Below are 15,983 nucleotides of genomic sequence, written 5' to 3'. Positions count from 1 at the left end.
GCTTTGTCTCTTTCACTGATGCTTTGGTGAGAGTGACACTGAAATATTGATGATAATTATTATGATGGATGTGGATTGTCGATTAGTCTGCCCCCTGCTTTGAGAGATGACTGATGCTGCTTTCAAGCCAAACCCACAGTAAAACTTCATCCTGAAGAAGAGGAATGAAACAGAAGACACTTTAAATATGTTAATTATAGAGGAATTTCCCAATCAACAGTCATCAATAAGATGTTTCACTTACACTGTCTGCCTGTGTAAATTATCTTCATAAAAACATACATATTGGATTTACTGTTCAACCACAAGTGATCAATGGCTGCTTGAATCTGCTTCAAGCACGGCATAACAAGTGTTCAGTAATTAGTTGGATGACTCCTCAGCCTCTTCTGTTCTGCCAGAACTGGAGGCACTGGCATCATGCGCAATGCCTTTCATTGTTTTCTCATGATGTTGCATCGCCAAATGTCATGTATTTTCCACAACAAGATACATGTAATTTGGGAGATAGCTCTGCTGGGAGTGCATAGTGGAAATAATTGCGCAGCTGCGCAGGACAGGAAAAGGACTCTAAATAGTGTGTGCATGTGACCCCTAACTGCAGTAAATAAATAGATAAATAGTGGAGGATGTTCAGAAGGGACTTTTAGTAACACGATCACTTTAAAATTGCACAAAAATGTTATTATATGGTGTCTTTTATTTTATTTTATTGTTACTGTCAGCAGGTGATTACTGTAACAGTCATGTTCCAAAAGCAGTAAGTTGTAGCGATACTACAATGTAAAATATTGTGTAACAAGTAAAAGTCCTGCATGCAATATTTTACTGAAGTATATACATATAAATATCAGCAAATGCATTTGGTATTCACTTTAGGTATCTCATTATGCAAAATGGTTCTTTCAGAGTGATATTCCATATTACTGGATTGTTAACACATTAATATGTCCACAAGTACCACAAAATTGTACAGTAGTTGAGTAAATGTACTTAGTTGTTTTCCACCACTGTCCAAAAGGGGATTGTTGGTTTTCTGTGATAGAAATAGTCTGAAATGATTGGTGTTGACAGAACTTTTTATGCAGCACTACCTCTTGCAAGATAATATTTATCCTTATTAATTTAAAAAATGTAACTTCTTTGGTGTCTAATTGACCCAAAACATAAATGTGCCTGTGTGTCCTCCTTGTAAATATAATTTAGTTCTTCTTATTATTCCTTGCTTTGGAGCTACATTTAAAAAAGAGTAAACTTATATCAAAATAATAGTTTTAAAAAGGCACTTAAAAACAATAAATGATAATATATGTTATATATGTATATTGCCATGTATATGTTTGGTTCTCTTTTAATGCCTTTTTTTAAATCTTAATTTGAATATTGGAGTATCTGTTTGTATATTTTCTGTGTATGTTGCAGGAAAGGTGCTACAGCTGCATTTCATTATGTAATCCTTTATTGTAATGACAATAAAGCAGAACCTTGAACGTTATTTCCATATTTGGTGGGGAAAAAAAACAACCAATGATTTATGATAAATGCCCAGTTTGTGGCAAATGTAAGTGTTACCATTGTATTTTTCTACACATTGGTTTTAAATCATATCAGAACGCAAAAAAAAAAACTTGATATTGAGTTGAACAATGAGGAAGTAAATGCAATCTCCATTGAACACACATGGGCTTGAGGCTGGTCTTTATGTGTTGCCTGCAGCAGCAGTTTTGCTCCTGTATAAATAGGTGTGGATGATGCTCAGGGATGCACTTCCTACTGCGCTCAAACACCTCAGACCACGTGACCAGCAGGCGCACAAAAAGCAGCCTCATAACCGCACCGCTCCCTCAAACACACACAGTGCGCACCGGCTGCAAGTCTGCCGTTACTGTATTTGACACTGACAGAGTCTGGGGAGTCAACTCACCGTTATTCCCCCGGCAAATCATCAAAACAACAACAAATATAATTTCACACCGGCTTCCAGATCTTCTCTTGGAGTTGCTGTAACTGTTGGTGGAGAGAGTGGAGACAACCACAGCAGACTGGTTTACTCCCAGTTTAATTGTTTTTTGTTTTTTTTCCCCGGCATGGATCGGGGCAAGATGTTGCTGAGGCTGAGAAAATCAAGGTATTTGATTTTTTTTTTTTTTTTCTGCTTTTATTATTGTTCTAATCGGTTATCACTATGATCATTTGTGTTATTTTGTTTTCTTTAATGTGAATATTAGCGCCCAATTCTGTAGCAAATCTTTGATCCAAACTGGTTTTAGACATTTTCTTTTGCTCTCAAACTAAACCGTATCTCATTCGCAACGGGTCATGTCATGTTTAATTGTTAGCCAGCACTGTGTGTCCTCTTTAAATGTCTTATTACAAAATCTTCATGTAAACTTGACTGTTAATTATTAATATCATCATTACTAGCATCAGAAATTAAACATGGATCATTGGACAGATATGTACACCCTTTATCATGTTTCTCCCTTGATGCCTAATTAATCCAGTGATTATTGAGAAAAGAAAACAGCTTAATGCTTAATGACCTCCTTTAATTAATAAGAAAGCCTGCCTGTCCTACATACTTAATGCAATGATTTCCCCCGAGGCTGCACAGGTTTGTCATCAACTGTTCAGTTTCCCACTATTGTCTGGGATGCATCTGCTCTGGAGTCAGCTGGCTGATACACAGATTCCCCCAATATCTCCCAGCAACAAATTCCTCTTCCACCATATGAATCATTAATAAACATTAATGCTGCTTCATGCATTCACATATTTGTATGTAACAAGATTAAGTCATTTTCTTTATGGAAATTTTTTTTTTTCTTTCATAGATGTCCTTTCACATGGGTCTAATGCTGTTACACCACACATCTCTCCACTGAGCATCTCTACTGCCACAAACCAGCCATGAAGTTGGCTTTGCACAGGATAGCAGGCACCACAATGAGCACACTAATGACAGGTGTCCAGTATCTCGGTTCAAACGACGCCAGCTACGACGACTCCTCCATCGACTCGACTCTAATCAAGAACAGATTCCACTTTGGGAAACCTCACTCTGCCTCGGATAGTAACTCTGGACTCGCCCCTGGAAATAAGGAGGTCCTCTACAGCGGCCTCGCTCCAATTTTCCCCACCAACGTGACAGACTTTCTGCTGGGTAATGGCACCGCTGTGGAGAGTGGCGGGGTGGTTCAGTGCGGGGAGGACTTTGTGGACAACATGGAGTGTTTTATGATCCTAACTCCTGGTCAGCAGCTCGCAGTCGCCATCTTGGCACTCACCCTAGGTACGTTTACGGTGCTGGAGAACCTCATGGTGCTGTGTGTGATCTTACACTCCCAGACGCTTCGATCTCGGCCTTCCTATCACTTCATAGGCAGCCTGGCTGTGGCTGATCTGATTGGAAGCATAATTTTTGTCTACAGCTTTCTGGACTTTCACGTCCTCCACAGGAAGGACAGCCCCAATATTTTCCTTTTCAAGCTGGCCGGGGTCATCGCATCCTTCACTGCCTCTGTTGGCAGTTTGTTCCTCACTGCGATCGACCGCTACATCTCCATCCATAGGCCTATGGCGTACAAACGCATAGTCACAAAGACTAAAGCAGTCATTGCCTTCAGTGTGATGTGGACCATCTCCATTGTCTTCTCGCTGCTGCCGCTGCTGGGGTGGAACTGCAAGCGTCTCAACTCTGTCTGCTCTGACATTTTCCCACTAATCGACGAGAAGTACCTGATGTTCTGGATTGGAATGACGATTATCTTGGTCCTGTTCATCATCTACGCCTACATGTTCATCCTCTGGAAGTCCCACCACCATGCTGTCCGCATGCTGAGCCGCACCTCCCAGAGGAGTGTGATTGTCTACACTGCAGAGGGGACCAAAGTGCAGACGGTGAGGCCCGAACAGGCCCGGATGGACCTCCGTCTGGCTAAAACCCTGGTTCTGATCCTGGTGGCCCTCATAATCTGCTGGGGCCCACTTCTAGCTATCATGGTTTACGACCTCTTTGGGAAGGTGAACGACTTCATCAAGACTGTGTTTGCCTTTTGCAGCATGCTATGCCTGCTCAACTCCACCGTGAACCCTGTGATCTACGCCATGAGGAGCAAGGACCTGCGCAGGGCCTTCCTCAACATCTGCCATATGTGCCGTGGGTCGACGCAGCCTCTGGACAACAGCGCTGAGAGCGACTGGAACAGCAGGAGTGTGAGAGGCACAGCGAGCGTGGCGGGGAAAGATGGAGCTGCCTGCGGAAAAACTCGTGTAAAAGTAGCCCAGGTTACCGTTTCTGGGGTGACGGAGACTTCCACTGCAGAGCCGGTCTAAGAGACCAGCTGCCCTGATCTGGTGCAACTGTGAAGTAAAGATAATGTAGAATAGCCCCGACCCTACTAGTACACTGCTCTGTTACTGTGAAATGTGCCAAAAAATGACCTACATACAGAACTGAAAAACATGTTTCTGTTGCTTTAAAGCTGAAATCTGTATTATTATTCCATGTAATAATATAGTGGCGTGTGATGATATTTTTTTTGGAAGAACAAGCTCTCTTTTTTATGTTATTGACAAATGGTTTCAGTAAATAATAGTCACATTCATAAGAACTCGTTGGCTCAAGGGCATTTTTTTCCTGCAACAGCCATTACAAACACAACACTGTGCACTGTCAACTTTGCTGTAGTTTGAATGTGCATAAAGTTACAGATTTCAGCCTTAAGGTAGAAAAATATGGCCGTCCTTTTTGTTCTTTCTTTTTTCCCCTCCCACATGATATCATAGCAATATTGTGGCAGTAATTCAAGGTGAAACTGTGTCTACCTTCATGCAAAATGTCAGTTTTGAGTGACAGAACACTGCTTTTAAGTAAAACTAGCAACCCATTAGTGATTTGAAATCAACCATCAATGATTTTGTAAGACCATGATATTGTGATATTTGGAATTGTTGAAATGTTATTTTACTGTATTTATTGTAGATATTTTCTAAACATGTACTTTGCAAAGCAAAATGGTGAGTCTTACTTTGAAATATGAATGGCTTTTTGGTCAAATCAAAACTTTAGTCTGTACGTATTTGGGAATGTTACGTTGCTGCTTATTACACATGTGCTTATGAAACAGTTACAGCATTCTGTGAGAAGCTACACTTTGCATTCATTGTGCCATTGTGTCCCATAACAGTGTGTATAAGCAAGGACATGAGTTCAATAAATATATAAAATGTGTCTATTTTTATCATAATTTTGTCAACATATCTGGTTTCTTTTTTTCAATAAAACAATGAAATCTCAGCAATCCGTCACATTGTGGTTAATTTACTAGACTTTTTTTTTTCAAGTTTAAAAAGTGTGTGAGAGTGTGTGAGACTGTCTGTGTTTATAGCCATTGGACTAACTTTTTTTTTTGGCTTGCTAGCCCCTAAGCTATGTCTTCTTGTGACCCCTCATCACAGATAAGTTGAGGACTTTTAAGACCTTAAGAGATGACAATATTTTTCAAAACAAAAAGGCAAAAGCTATTAAGAAATAAACATACTTCTAGATTTAGATATAAAATAAATGAATATAGTCATGTATTTGTTACTGTTTTAATCATCTTGTGGCTCCTGGACTTTTTGGGAGCCACAGCTTTATAAACCGAGGTCAACAGTCTGTTTCTTTTTGTGTAACACTGCCCTCCTGTGGATGTAAAAGAGACATCATCTATTATTTCTCATGGACTGATTCAAGTTTGCTGATTAATATAATGCAGCTATAATGTAACCAAATTCAATAAAAAAAAAAGATTATTTACCAATTTATGTGGACTATAACTGAGACGTTATCAACCTTTCATTTCCTATACTTTCCTGTGTTTCACTACATAACCCAGAATGCATTGCGGAAGCATTTCACACGTGACGTCAGGAGCCAGAGAAGCCGACAGCCTCATATCAAAAACAAGCAGCTAAGTTGCGTTAGCTAGCTCCCCTGTCTAACAGCAGACAGTTGGCCCGCAGCCGGCGGATCGTCACTTCAACTTTTGGGAAGCAACTTTTGGAACAACACGAGTTGTTTAACTTAGTTGGACGGACCGACTTCCCCCCCAAACGGTAGGAAGCAGCTTTATTCAAAGGTACACCGGAGCGCACTGTTCTGCCAGCGGTAGCCGGAGCTAACGTTAGCTTTGTTTTCTTTTTGATTATTAGCTAGCAAGCAGAGCTAACGTTAGCTTGCTAGCAAATATTTAAAGCCTCAGCTGCGCAGTATGCTCAGCATGTTATTCCTCCGCGGAGGAGAGCGCATTTAGCGGAGCAATTCACTCTGGAATGAGCAAGTCGTGTGGAAGAATAGCCATTGTTAGCAGTTGAATTAAATAAACCGATGTTATTGCTTCATTATTGTCTTGTTTCGGTATTTTGCCCCCCCCTCTCCCTTTAACAAACTGAAGTCATGGCGTGTGGAGCCACCCTGAAGAGGACCATGGATTTCGATCCGCTGATGAGTCCCACGTCCCCTAAACGACGAAGATGCATCCCCGTGACCCCGTCTTCCTCATCCTCATCCCCTAGGAAGTATCTTAGCATGGAGCCCTCGCCATTTGGGGAGTCGTCGTCCACACTTAGTGCAGGTAATGTTACTAATGTTGGTCAAGTTGGCCTGCTTGCTGATCAGCCGGGGGCTTGAGAGGCATTAGCAACACGTTGAACCTCATTATAGTACACCAGAAAACACATACGCTTCTCAGTGCTAAAGTTTAGTTAAGGACTTCCTGACATGACCGCTGTGTTGTCTTCACTAATAGACCTCTTTTCTGCCCTTTTTTGTGTGTGTGTGTGTGTGTGTGTGTGCTTTCTTTTGTTCCTCTAGAACAAATCCTCAACAGCATCAAGCAGGAGTACAAACGCATACAAAAGAGGAAGCATCTAGATGGAGGCTACCAACAGTCAGAGTGCTGCTATTCTCCAGAGTCCCCATCCCAGTCGTCTACTATGAATGTTTCCAGCATGCCAGGTTGGTTGAGCAACACGCTACCTGCAGGGGGGGCTCTCCAAAATTACTGTGACATGTACCTGTGAATCAGAAATACCACACATGCCACAGTTCTTAGGCTCCTTGTTTGATTTGTACAGGAACGTCCTCTGGAGGCATTTCTCCTACTAGAAAAGAACAGCCATTATTCACCCTCAGACAAGTTGGAATGATCTGTGAACGCCTGCTGAAAGAAAGGGAAGAGAAGGTGCGGGAGGAATATGAGGAGACCATGACTTCGAAATTGGCAGGTTTGTGCACATTCAGCAAGTATGCCTTGTGGAGACGCAGAGCAACACGAGCCGACAGTCCAAGACCTAAAGATATTCAAGTTACATTGACATAACACAGAGCAAAACCAGCAAATCTTCATATTTGTAACGCTAGAACCAGCAATTGGTGATTGTTGCAATTTTCTGTTTAGTGACTTATCTTCTCTGCACTAAAATAGTCGGGTTTTATTTTGATTGGCAAACATTTACGAATATACTAAATTCATCATTTAACTGGAAGCAAACAAACCCTCTAAATTACAATGGCATGTCCTTTTCTTGGTAAATAAACTGAATTATTATCAGACTCGCCATAAGATTTCTGTCGATCAACCAAATTGATCGACCAGTTTTTTCAGCACTAATATGCATCAGTGTGATTCTGTGTGATTCAGAGCTTGTTGTACTAAGCAGTGCTAGAAAGGTGCTGGTTTCTACTTCAAAATGCTGTATTTGAATGTGGGACTAGATTGATTCCTGACAAGAGTAAGTTATATTAGTAAAATTTGTAATAAGTGTGTGTGTGTGTGTGTGTAATCTGTACCATAGTTAAAAGATAAGTCACTGGCGAAATGACAAGATCAAAGGGTAATTCACATTGTCCTTTTACTTGCATGTGTTACTTGTCATTCTGATTTCCTGCCGTGTACTCTCTTTCAGAACAATATGACACCTTTGTGAAGTTCACACATGATCAGCTAATGCGACGATTCGGGGAGCAACCTGCAAGCTGTGAGTTCTTTCATTTCATCTAAAATTATTTCCACATTCCTGTTTCACTGGCATACTGTAAGTCTTGGATCTTAGTTTGAGCTCCGCCTTTGAAGTTTGAAGTAACAAGCCTGGTTTCTGTATTTTATTTCATCTCCCTCTTCTCCAGATGTTTCCTGAGTGTGGCACAGAAATCTTTTGCAAGACGGCCTTCTCTTGCTGCAAGCTATCATGCGATATCTCAAGAAAGGAAAAAAAAAATGCTCATCATTGTAAGAGATTCAGTTTAGCTAGTTTAAATGAAACTTTTCTTACTGTGCCATATTTCTGTCTTTGGGCAAAGGTTTATATGGAGCTGTTGTCAGTTGTTACCACTCTGTTGTAAGCAACAAGGTGCTTCCTAATGTAAATTAATGGACCCTATCTCTACCAGTGGCCTATGTTCCTCCTGCTGTACGTGTATCTACAGTTATCTCACTTTTGTAATGATTCCCAGCATTCCAGGCTTTGTCACTTGTTTTCTTGTTTGTTACATGTAAATATGATAAAGCAGTGCAGTTTTACTTAAGGTTTGCTGGTCAATCTGAGAGAAAGGGGAAGAAACACAGCTGAACAGAGAGAATATGTTTGCAGTTTGTCCTCTGTTCATTGCTTTTTAAATTCAGCATAAAGTGGGCTAATTTGACCTTTTTTTTTTTTTTTTCTCCCTACCAGTGTTTTATTTATTTTTGACTTTTTTTTTTTACTGGTATAACTTTGAAACCAATGTACTTATTGGACAAAACAATAAAAAATCTTTTAAGAGTTGAGAACTGTTCTGATGCATGTTAAGACATTTCTATAGTACTGTTATAATGAACTGATATCCTTGACTATTTAAAAAAAAAAAAAAACCTCTTTCCTCAAGTGAAGTCAGTTACACAGAAATCCTGATCCTCTCATGAAGAATTGTCGAGGTCGCAGGCTTTTCCCTAAAGATGGTACTTTGGTGAATGATTGCCCCAAAAACCTGATGTCAACTATGACTCCTGCAAAGCTTGTGCACCCTTGTTTCTTTTTTCTTTATTCATTGTATTTTATGAAAAAAAAAAATTCCTGGCTTTATTGGTTTTTCTTTCAATTAACTGTATACTATGCATCTGTATTTGAGCTGTGCCTTCAGTATAGCAACATATTGGCTCAACCAGAGATTCTTATCGCTGCAGATACAACTACAAATGTTTGTTGGAACATCCAGCATCTGATTGTACTCTCTCATGATAGGGGTACAGTATGTGTATGTTTTTCCTTAATACACAACTATGAATAAAAAAATAAACATGTCCATGATTATCAGACACTACTCACATATTTTATTCGTGGGGGAAAAAGAATACAGCACAAAATATAAATCCAAGTTAAATTTGATAAGAGTTTAAATGAAGGGAGGCGGCAGCCACAGATGTAAGTAAAGAAGTACGTTTGGTTTCTTTTGGCTCGGTCAGCAGCCTCCCCAGGTGAGTCGAGCCACGTGGTCGGTCTTCTGCTTGGTGGACTTGATGAAGCCCAGAAATTCGAGCTCGGACACGGCTTGGATGAAACGGGCACTAGAGAACACGCTAAGGAACAAAATGTCTTTCTTGTGGATTATGCTGTGGCCAAAAGTAACATCTTTTTTATAAAATCACCACTCCACCCACCTCATCTGCCATAAAACTTTTATCTCGTCCGTTTCCAAGTATTAAAATGGTGGAACAGCGCGATAGGAAAAACATGTTAGTGGATAAAGTTACAGAAGGATACTGTTTGACTTCCTCCACTTTCCTGACATTGTCAGAATCTGGATTGTTACCCTCAGCAGCAGAAACCACAGTAGCGTAGGCCTGAAAACAAAAAACAAGCCAATGTTTGATTTTTAGATCAATAATGTGACATATTGATCCTTTAGGATCAATAAAGCCTCCTCTATAGAATGAAAAACAAACTTCTCAACCATCACAGTTTGTAGGGCAAAGTTGAAAAGTGGTGTACATGATTAGCCCAACTGTTCACTATATATACTCACTTCTAGCCAGTCGTAGAGGTTAATCAGCCTGCCGCACTCCAGATGGAGTTTGTATGCAATGCAGATATCCGGAGCAGCATTAGAGACGGTCCCATCCTCAGTCTTTAGGCTCTCATTCTACAAGTCAAGAGATTTTTCCAAAGATTTAAGCTGATCACACTCTTTAAATATCACTATACTTACACGCTTTCATTGCTTTCCATCTCTCCTGGTGTGAAGATAGTTACACACTTAATAATAATAATAATAATAATAATAATAATATTCGGCCGATGTACCTGAAGATAATAGTAGGGACTGCTGAGCGCAGCCTGTATGGAGGTACGAGGTGTTGCATTGAGGTGGCGTCTCACAGTGGCAGAAGAACTGTAGTAACAAACCTCATTCAGTGTCTGAGACTCAGGGGGAGACAGGTGACTCCTAGGTGCGAGAGTGATGTTAGCCCAAGAAGAATTTACTTAAAAATCGTAGCAGCACAATTTTCAGTAGAGCAAAGAGGTAACGTGTCTTACTTCACTAAGCCGTCGATAAACTCGAGAGCTTCATTTCGCAGAACCTCAAAAGGGCTCAGTTTCTTGGCTCTCCGAGACTCGTTCATCTCCAGCAGCGTCTAGAGTAAATGGAAATAAGCAGACAATTTATGAATCAAAGTATTACAACACCTCAAAGTATTACAACACCTCGGCAGGGCGGAGAATCTCTTCACAGAAACGCTGCAGAGATAACACTCTTCATAAATCCATAAAAACCTTCTGCAGCTGGAAGAGATCGGTTTTCTTTTGAAGATTTTTCACTGGAGAGGTGATACAATCTTCCACACAGGGGAGAGTTTCAGCAGCTACTGCTGTGAAGAACAAGACAAGAGACAAGAATTCAAGGAGTGCTGTGTATGCGGTAGATTTCCATTCCCTATTCCACCAACAGTAAGAGTTATTTGAGAAAAGAGACAATCCCCAGGTCAAACGGCAAAGTAAGAATCTGTAATACCCACATGACGTTACTTTTTATTTTCACTACTTACTATCCAACTGCTTGAACTTGGCGAGCAGCTCTTCCAGCTCGACAAGAGCCTTCTTCATCTTCTTTGACTTGACAGGCTGCAGAATCTCCACACATCTCTGTAGCGAAGCAATCAGCTCGTCTTTAGCCAGCATCCTGAAGGGAAACCAAGGTTGAGGTTTACAGCTGAATGGTACAGGGCAACCCAAGTGACTAACTTCAGACTGTGTTTCTGTTGGACTAAAGTCTGGTTTGTTCAGGGGAGCTCCACAATAAAAACCAAACAAAGGAGCAATGCTATTTTACTGTATGTTCATGACTATTGAGCCACCAGAAGAAGCATTATGCTCCAAATATCCCTGAATATGTTGCCATCTGGTGGTAAAATGTGTAAATAAAGTACATACTTGTAAGACTTACTGCATATTACTACAAATTAGATTTTAGGATTATGTTCAAACAGTGGGCTAGAATCAAGATTTTATTGTCCAGACTTACTTTAGAAGCTTCATGGCTGTCTGGTAATCCTCATTCTCCCATACATTCTTCTCCAGACAAATTAAATGGAGCTCTCTGACCTTATCACACAGATAATACAGTGTTACATCAAGCCAAGTAAAAAACAAATCTGACACTCAACATGTGTTTTTAAATTTGTGCTTTGTACAGTTCTAAAGTGGTCATTTCTTGCCTGTTTTCCGAGTGGGTACCGAGGTAAGGATGAGGTCAGAGTGTGGAGACACCTCAGGACGGGATAATAGTTCTTGTGGTATTTGCGAAGGTCTTTTATCAGCTTCTGACACACCTCCTAAAAACAGGAAGAAAAAAGAAACATACATTCTGTCCACCTGTGTGCAATCATTATTGGCCGCTGCCTCGGGTGTAGAGAACGTACCTTTAAATGAGTGTCATCTCTAAACAGATTCAGTTGTTCCTGAGGTTCCTGCTTCTCTACATACCTGGGAAAAACACACAGGTTAGACTTGATTGAAAGTGCCTGATTTAAGTCACTAATTGCAGCCATTTTTGTCTGCCAACAGATTAACTTTACTTAGAAGTGGAGAGTGAGTTATTGCATGTGTGAAAAGCACATTGTGTGCGTTTGTACCTCCTGAAGGACAGCAGATGCCTTATGCTCTCCAAGTCATGGTGACTGAGCTGCATCACATTAAGCAGAGCCTCCTTTTTCTTACAGCACAGTACACTGAGAGGCTGAGAGTGAAAGTGCTCCAGCAAGGCCAGCTGCACCAAGACAAAGCCGAGAGTGTGTTTACCACATATCTGAATGACATCTATAGACAGAGAGATACATAATGGATAAAAGTATTTTGAAGCTACTCTGTACCTGAACGCCCTTGATGAAGTTTCTCACCGAGAAATCGTGGTAGAGGAAGATGCTCATCAGCACTTGCATCACTTTACCGTTGAGCTTAAAAGGGAACTGAGGTGTCAGGATCAACTGGAAACAAACACAAAAAAATACAATGAATAGAATTCATTTTAACGCATTCTATAAAGGCTGCACTGAATTGTTTAACACACTCTTTTGAATCATGTAATAAAATATATTATTATTTTTATATATATATATATATATATATATATATATATGTATATATATATATATATATATATATATGTAATGTATAAAATAATGCTGAACAGCAGCACAGATGTAGATTTTGTGCAAGTTAAACACTTAAACTGTTATATATTTAAATTGTTAAGATAATATAAGATAAGATAATCCTTTATTGATGCCCCAGAGGGGAAATTCAGGTGTTACAGCAGCACAAGGAAACAATACTTAGAGATAAATAGAGAAACTTAAATTATTAGAGGTGTATAAAATAAGAATAGAATATAAGTATAAAACAGAAACTATACAGTTAGAAATTAGCTGTGACGGTGAAAACTACCTTGTCTATAACTGTGGCCAAGTGCTGTGTACAGGAGAGGGACTGGAAGAGCTCTATACACAGGAGGGAGGACACAGAGTGGGGCAGCATGTGTTGGATGGTGCTGGGTGACGTGGCGATCCCAAAGATGAACATCAGTGGAAGACGTTCAACGTATCGGCTGTGTAGAGGAAATATACACAGAGATACTGTTTTAACATTTGAACTGAATCGAAACTGTGTGTTCTGTCAAGAGTTCAGCCATTTAGAGCCGATATTACAAGGTGGTGGACGACCTTTTTCTCAGCAGGTCACTTGGTATAACACTAGTTTAGGTGTACGGGAAATTGGCTAAAACAGGAGATGGCTGAAGGAAGCTGTTAAATTGTTTAAACTCTTACCTGCAGATGAGTATGAAGTCCTGAAGAACTTTTGGGTTGAAAGCCTCCAAATCTTTGAAAATGATTACAACAGGAGGCTGCTGTGGATCATCTCTGACGGGAGAACTACGCTTTTTTCCAGGAGTGCCAGTTTTGGATTTCTGAAATTCAGGTAAAAAAGTGAGTTCATGTCATCAAACTCTTTTTATACAAGCGCAAATGTAAAATCATGTAGACAAACAACGCTTTATGGTCCCACCATTGTTTTTGCATTGTACCAATCACAGAGTGTACTGAGGGAGCAGTGCACACTCTTGTGGAGCTGAGTACTGGTCTGCTCAGTTTCCTCTTCCTCCTCATCATCCACAGTCACAACAGTATCCATCAGCCTCTCCAGGACCCTCTTCATCAAATGCTTCAACGCTGAAATGATAAAGCAGAAAATATAAAGACTTAAAAGCACAAACTGTAGTGAGAGTATATGACAGATACAAAAGGGACATGTTTTAAAATCAAAGGCAATGCAAGGAGTCCCTCACCTCCACACTCTTTGGCCTGTACAGAGGCAACATGAGGAGTGACAGACTGCTGCAGCAGTTCAGACAGACTCTGGAAGGTCATGTCATGGTCCGGGACATTCACACCTATTGAAGATGTAGGACACAAAGTCAGATTAGGCTTTACAAAAAAAGGCATACCACAGGACGATTGAGGAATGTAAAGAGAGTGGAGATGGTTCGTTTTGATTATATTCTACATCAATAAATGTTATCAACATACCGAGCACAAGAGCCGCAGTGGGAATCTCACTGGCCCTCATCTGTGATGCCCAGTCACTGTGTTGGCGAGTGGAGGAGCACTTCCTCGTGAAGTCCAGCAAGCTGTCCAAGATTTTCCTGTTGAGTTCATCCTGTAAAACCTTACAGGCAGCAAAAAGATGGGTTTTTTTGTAACAAATTCAATAAATTGTGTATAAGACCCTGTTTCAGGCTAATATTTTCAGAATATTGTTTACTGTCTTCTGACTAACAATCTCTTTGCAATAAAATAATGATAAAAAAAAACTGAATTGCAAATCAAACTGGTTTTTTGTACAATAATGCATGGTTGAGGTTGTAGAGTAGATGTGGTATCACCTGTTTTTGTCACCACATCTGGTTGTATTGGGTAACATAGTAAAACACTGCTTTGGTTTTGTATTATATGAGCTGTTCAGACGCAGCTAATGGGCCATTCATAGCTCTAAAACACTTGCTAGATGTTCAGTTTAATGCTTATAGCGTTTTAAAAATGAACCAAATCACGACACCACCACTTTAAACCAAGGATAACAACATGGTGAATATACAGTATGTCCTTACCTCTGTGTCTGCTCTAATTTTGTGCCACAGATCTTGACAAAGTTTAAATCGTATTTCACTGTTGTCTGCACCCTCACAGCCATTGGTGAAATGATCCTCTGTGGACAAATGGCAAAAAAGTCATCTGACAGCTCACTTATATCTGACCTGAGGGAGGATGCTCTCATACAAACGTTATCTCACCCAAACTGAGTGTCTTCTTCTTCTTCTTAGCACTGGGCTTGAAAACAAAGCATCCCTGAAATATCAACGACAGTAAGTTACAAACAGTGCCAGTTAACTGTAAACATAAACAAAGACACTCAGCTTCTGATGTGGCCATGTTGTTTTACGATTGGCAATCTAGCTTCATGATGCCGATCAAGCATAACCTTAAATGTATAAATTACGTCGTAATGTTACGTTACCTTTGACACAGATGTAGTAGTCATCTCAAATACGTGTAACGGAGGTTTTGTGTTTAGTATAGTTCAGTCAGTGGCCGTTTAAAGGTAAAATATATGTGTTTAAAATGCAGCTTGTGTTGAGCCTTACGAAGGAGCGACTACTTCCCGCCACTGTGACGTTGGCGGAAGAGGTTGTGTTCAGCTAATAAACGTACGCGGGTGTTCGTCGTAGTGTTGGTAAGTTTGTAAGCTATCGGTTTTAATACAATGCATTGACAGTCATCACCACATTTTAAATAAGGCAAATGTTAAAGTCTTTGACCTGAGTTAAGTTTAATTACATTATTCCTCCTTCTAGTTTTAGTTGCGCTGGATTTCTTTTTAACACTGCTGGTGTTGAACACTCCCCGCCCCTTAAAGCAGTGGTTACTAACCCATTTTCTATCATCTAGTAAACTGAGGAACTAAGGACTAAATGACACATTTTATTGATATTTCATATTATATTCAAAACTGTACAATGAACCCAACTATTGAACACATTAACTGCTATTTGGATTAATTTTGAGCAAATTGTTTTGTGTTTAGAGGACTTTTTATACAATTTAGTGTTTGTATTATGTATTTGTTTTATCATTTATAAAAATCATAGAGACTTAATTGGCTTCTCTTTGACAAATTATGTGTCTTCTTGTCCCTGGCACTTGGTCATTCTTCTATTGGACAATTTACTTCACATTTAACTGTATGCTGATATTTAGGCCAGCTGTGTATTTATTTTATTTTTACACTGCAATGTTAAATTTTCATATTTATAGATGACAAGCATGTAAGGATGATGGTCCCTAATACTAATAATAAAGTTCCAATAGTAGTAATATAAGTGAGTACAAGTAATATTATTCATTTTAAAC

At 39.8% G+C, this 15,983-nt stretch overlaps 3 protein-coding genes across 3 annotated transcripts; 2 read left to right on the top strand and 1 right to left on the bottom strand.

The window, feature by feature from the left end:
• The first annotated feature begins 1,755 nt into the window (after window positions 1-1,755).
• On the top strand, window positions 1,756-5,299 carry LOC127361397 (cannabinoid receptor type 1B-like). The gene is made up of 2 exons (XM_051395977.1): window positions 1,756-2,128; window positions 2,835-5,299. The coding sequence occupies exon 2, from the start codon at window positions 2,911-2,913 to the stop codon at window positions 4,333-4,335; it is 1,425 nt and encodes a 474-aa protein (XP_051251937.1). The 5' UTR covers window positions 1,756-2,128; window positions 2,835-2,910; the 3' UTR covers window positions 4,336-5,299.
• A 631-nt stretch (window positions 5,300-5,930) lies between these two features.
• On the top strand, window positions 5,931-9,336 carry LOC127359985 (akirin-2). The gene is made up of 6 exons (XM_051394267.1): window positions 5,931-6,099; window positions 6,438-6,617; window positions 6,857-7,000; window positions 7,120-7,269; window positions 7,951-8,022; window positions 8,171-9,336. Exons 2-6 carry the CDS (start codon window positions 6,440-6,442, stop codon window positions 8,179-8,181), a joined length of 555 nt encoding a protein of 184 aa, XP_051250227.1. The 5' UTR covers window positions 5,931-6,099; window positions 6,438-6,439; the 3' UTR covers window positions 8,182-9,336.
• orc3 (origin recognition complex, subunit 3) lies at window positions 9,331-15,257 on the bottom strand. Its single transcript, XM_051394266.1, has 20 exons — window positions 15,091-15,257; window positions 14,867-14,921; window positions 14,684-14,781; window positions 14,103-14,241; window positions 13,862-13,966; window positions 13,582-13,745; window positions 13,344-13,483; window positions 12,964-13,123; window positions 12,390-12,503; window positions 12,153-12,286; window positions 11,940-12,003; window positions 11,736-11,852; window positions 11,543-11,622; window positions 11,067-11,200; window positions 10,795-10,889; window positions 10,558-10,655; window positions 10,324-10,465; window positions 10,046-10,162; window positions 9,784-9,863; window positions 9,331-9,587 (listed from the first exon to the last, which is right to left on the bottom strand). The coding sequence occupies exons 1-20, from the start codon at window positions 15,112-15,114 to the stop codon at window positions 9,482-9,484; spliced, it is 2,166 nt and encodes a 721-aa protein (XP_051250226.1). The 5' UTR covers window positions 15,115-15,257; the 3' UTR covers window positions 9,331-9,481.
• Window positions 15,258-15,983: the final 726 nt, after the last annotated feature.

The sequence above is a fragment of the Dicentrarchus labrax genome, unplaced genomic scaffold, assembly GCF_905237075.1.
Source record: "Dicentrarchus labrax unplaced genomic scaffold, dlabrax2021, whole genome shotgun sequence".
Taxonomy (NCBI): Eukaryota; Metazoa; Chordata; class Actinopteri; family Moronidae; genus Dicentrarchus; species Dicentrarchus labrax.
Note: the sequence above shows the minus strand (reverse complement) of the source record. Positions and strands in the feature narration are given on the sequence as shown.

What these genes read in the sequence shown, in the direction of transcription:
- LOC127361397 (XM_051395977.1), top strand. Translation starts at nt 2,911, where the DNA reads ATGAAGTTGGCTTTGCACAGGATAGCAGGCACCACAATGAGCACACTA.
- LOC127359985 (XM_051394267.1), top strand. Translation starts at nt 6,440, where the DNA reads ATGGCGTGTGGAGCCACCCTGAAGAGGACCATGGATTTCGATCCGCTG. An exon ending in GAATGTTTCCAGCATGCCAG is followed by an intron (nt 7,001 to 7,119) that starts GTTGGTTGAGCA and finishes TGATTTGTACAG; the next exon opens with GAACGTCCTCTGGAGGCATT. An exon ending in CATGACTTCGAAATTGGCAG is followed by an intron (nt 7,270 to 7,950) that starts GTTTGTGCACAT and finishes ACTCTCTTTCAG; the next exon opens with AACAATATGACACCTTTGTG.
- orc3 (XM_051394266.1), bottom strand. Translation starts at nt 15,114, where the DNA reads ATGACTACTACATCTGTGTCAAAG. An exon ending in GACTTCATACTCATCTGCAG is followed by an intron (nt 13,124 to 13,343) that starts GTAAGAGTTTAA and finishes TCCTCTACACAG; the next exon opens with CCGATACGTTGAACGTCTTC. An exon ending in ACTTCATCAAGGGCGTTCAG is followed by an intron (nt 12,287 to 12,389) that starts GTACAGAGTAGC and finishes GTCTTGGTGCAG; the next exon opens with CTGGCCTTGCTGGAGCACTT.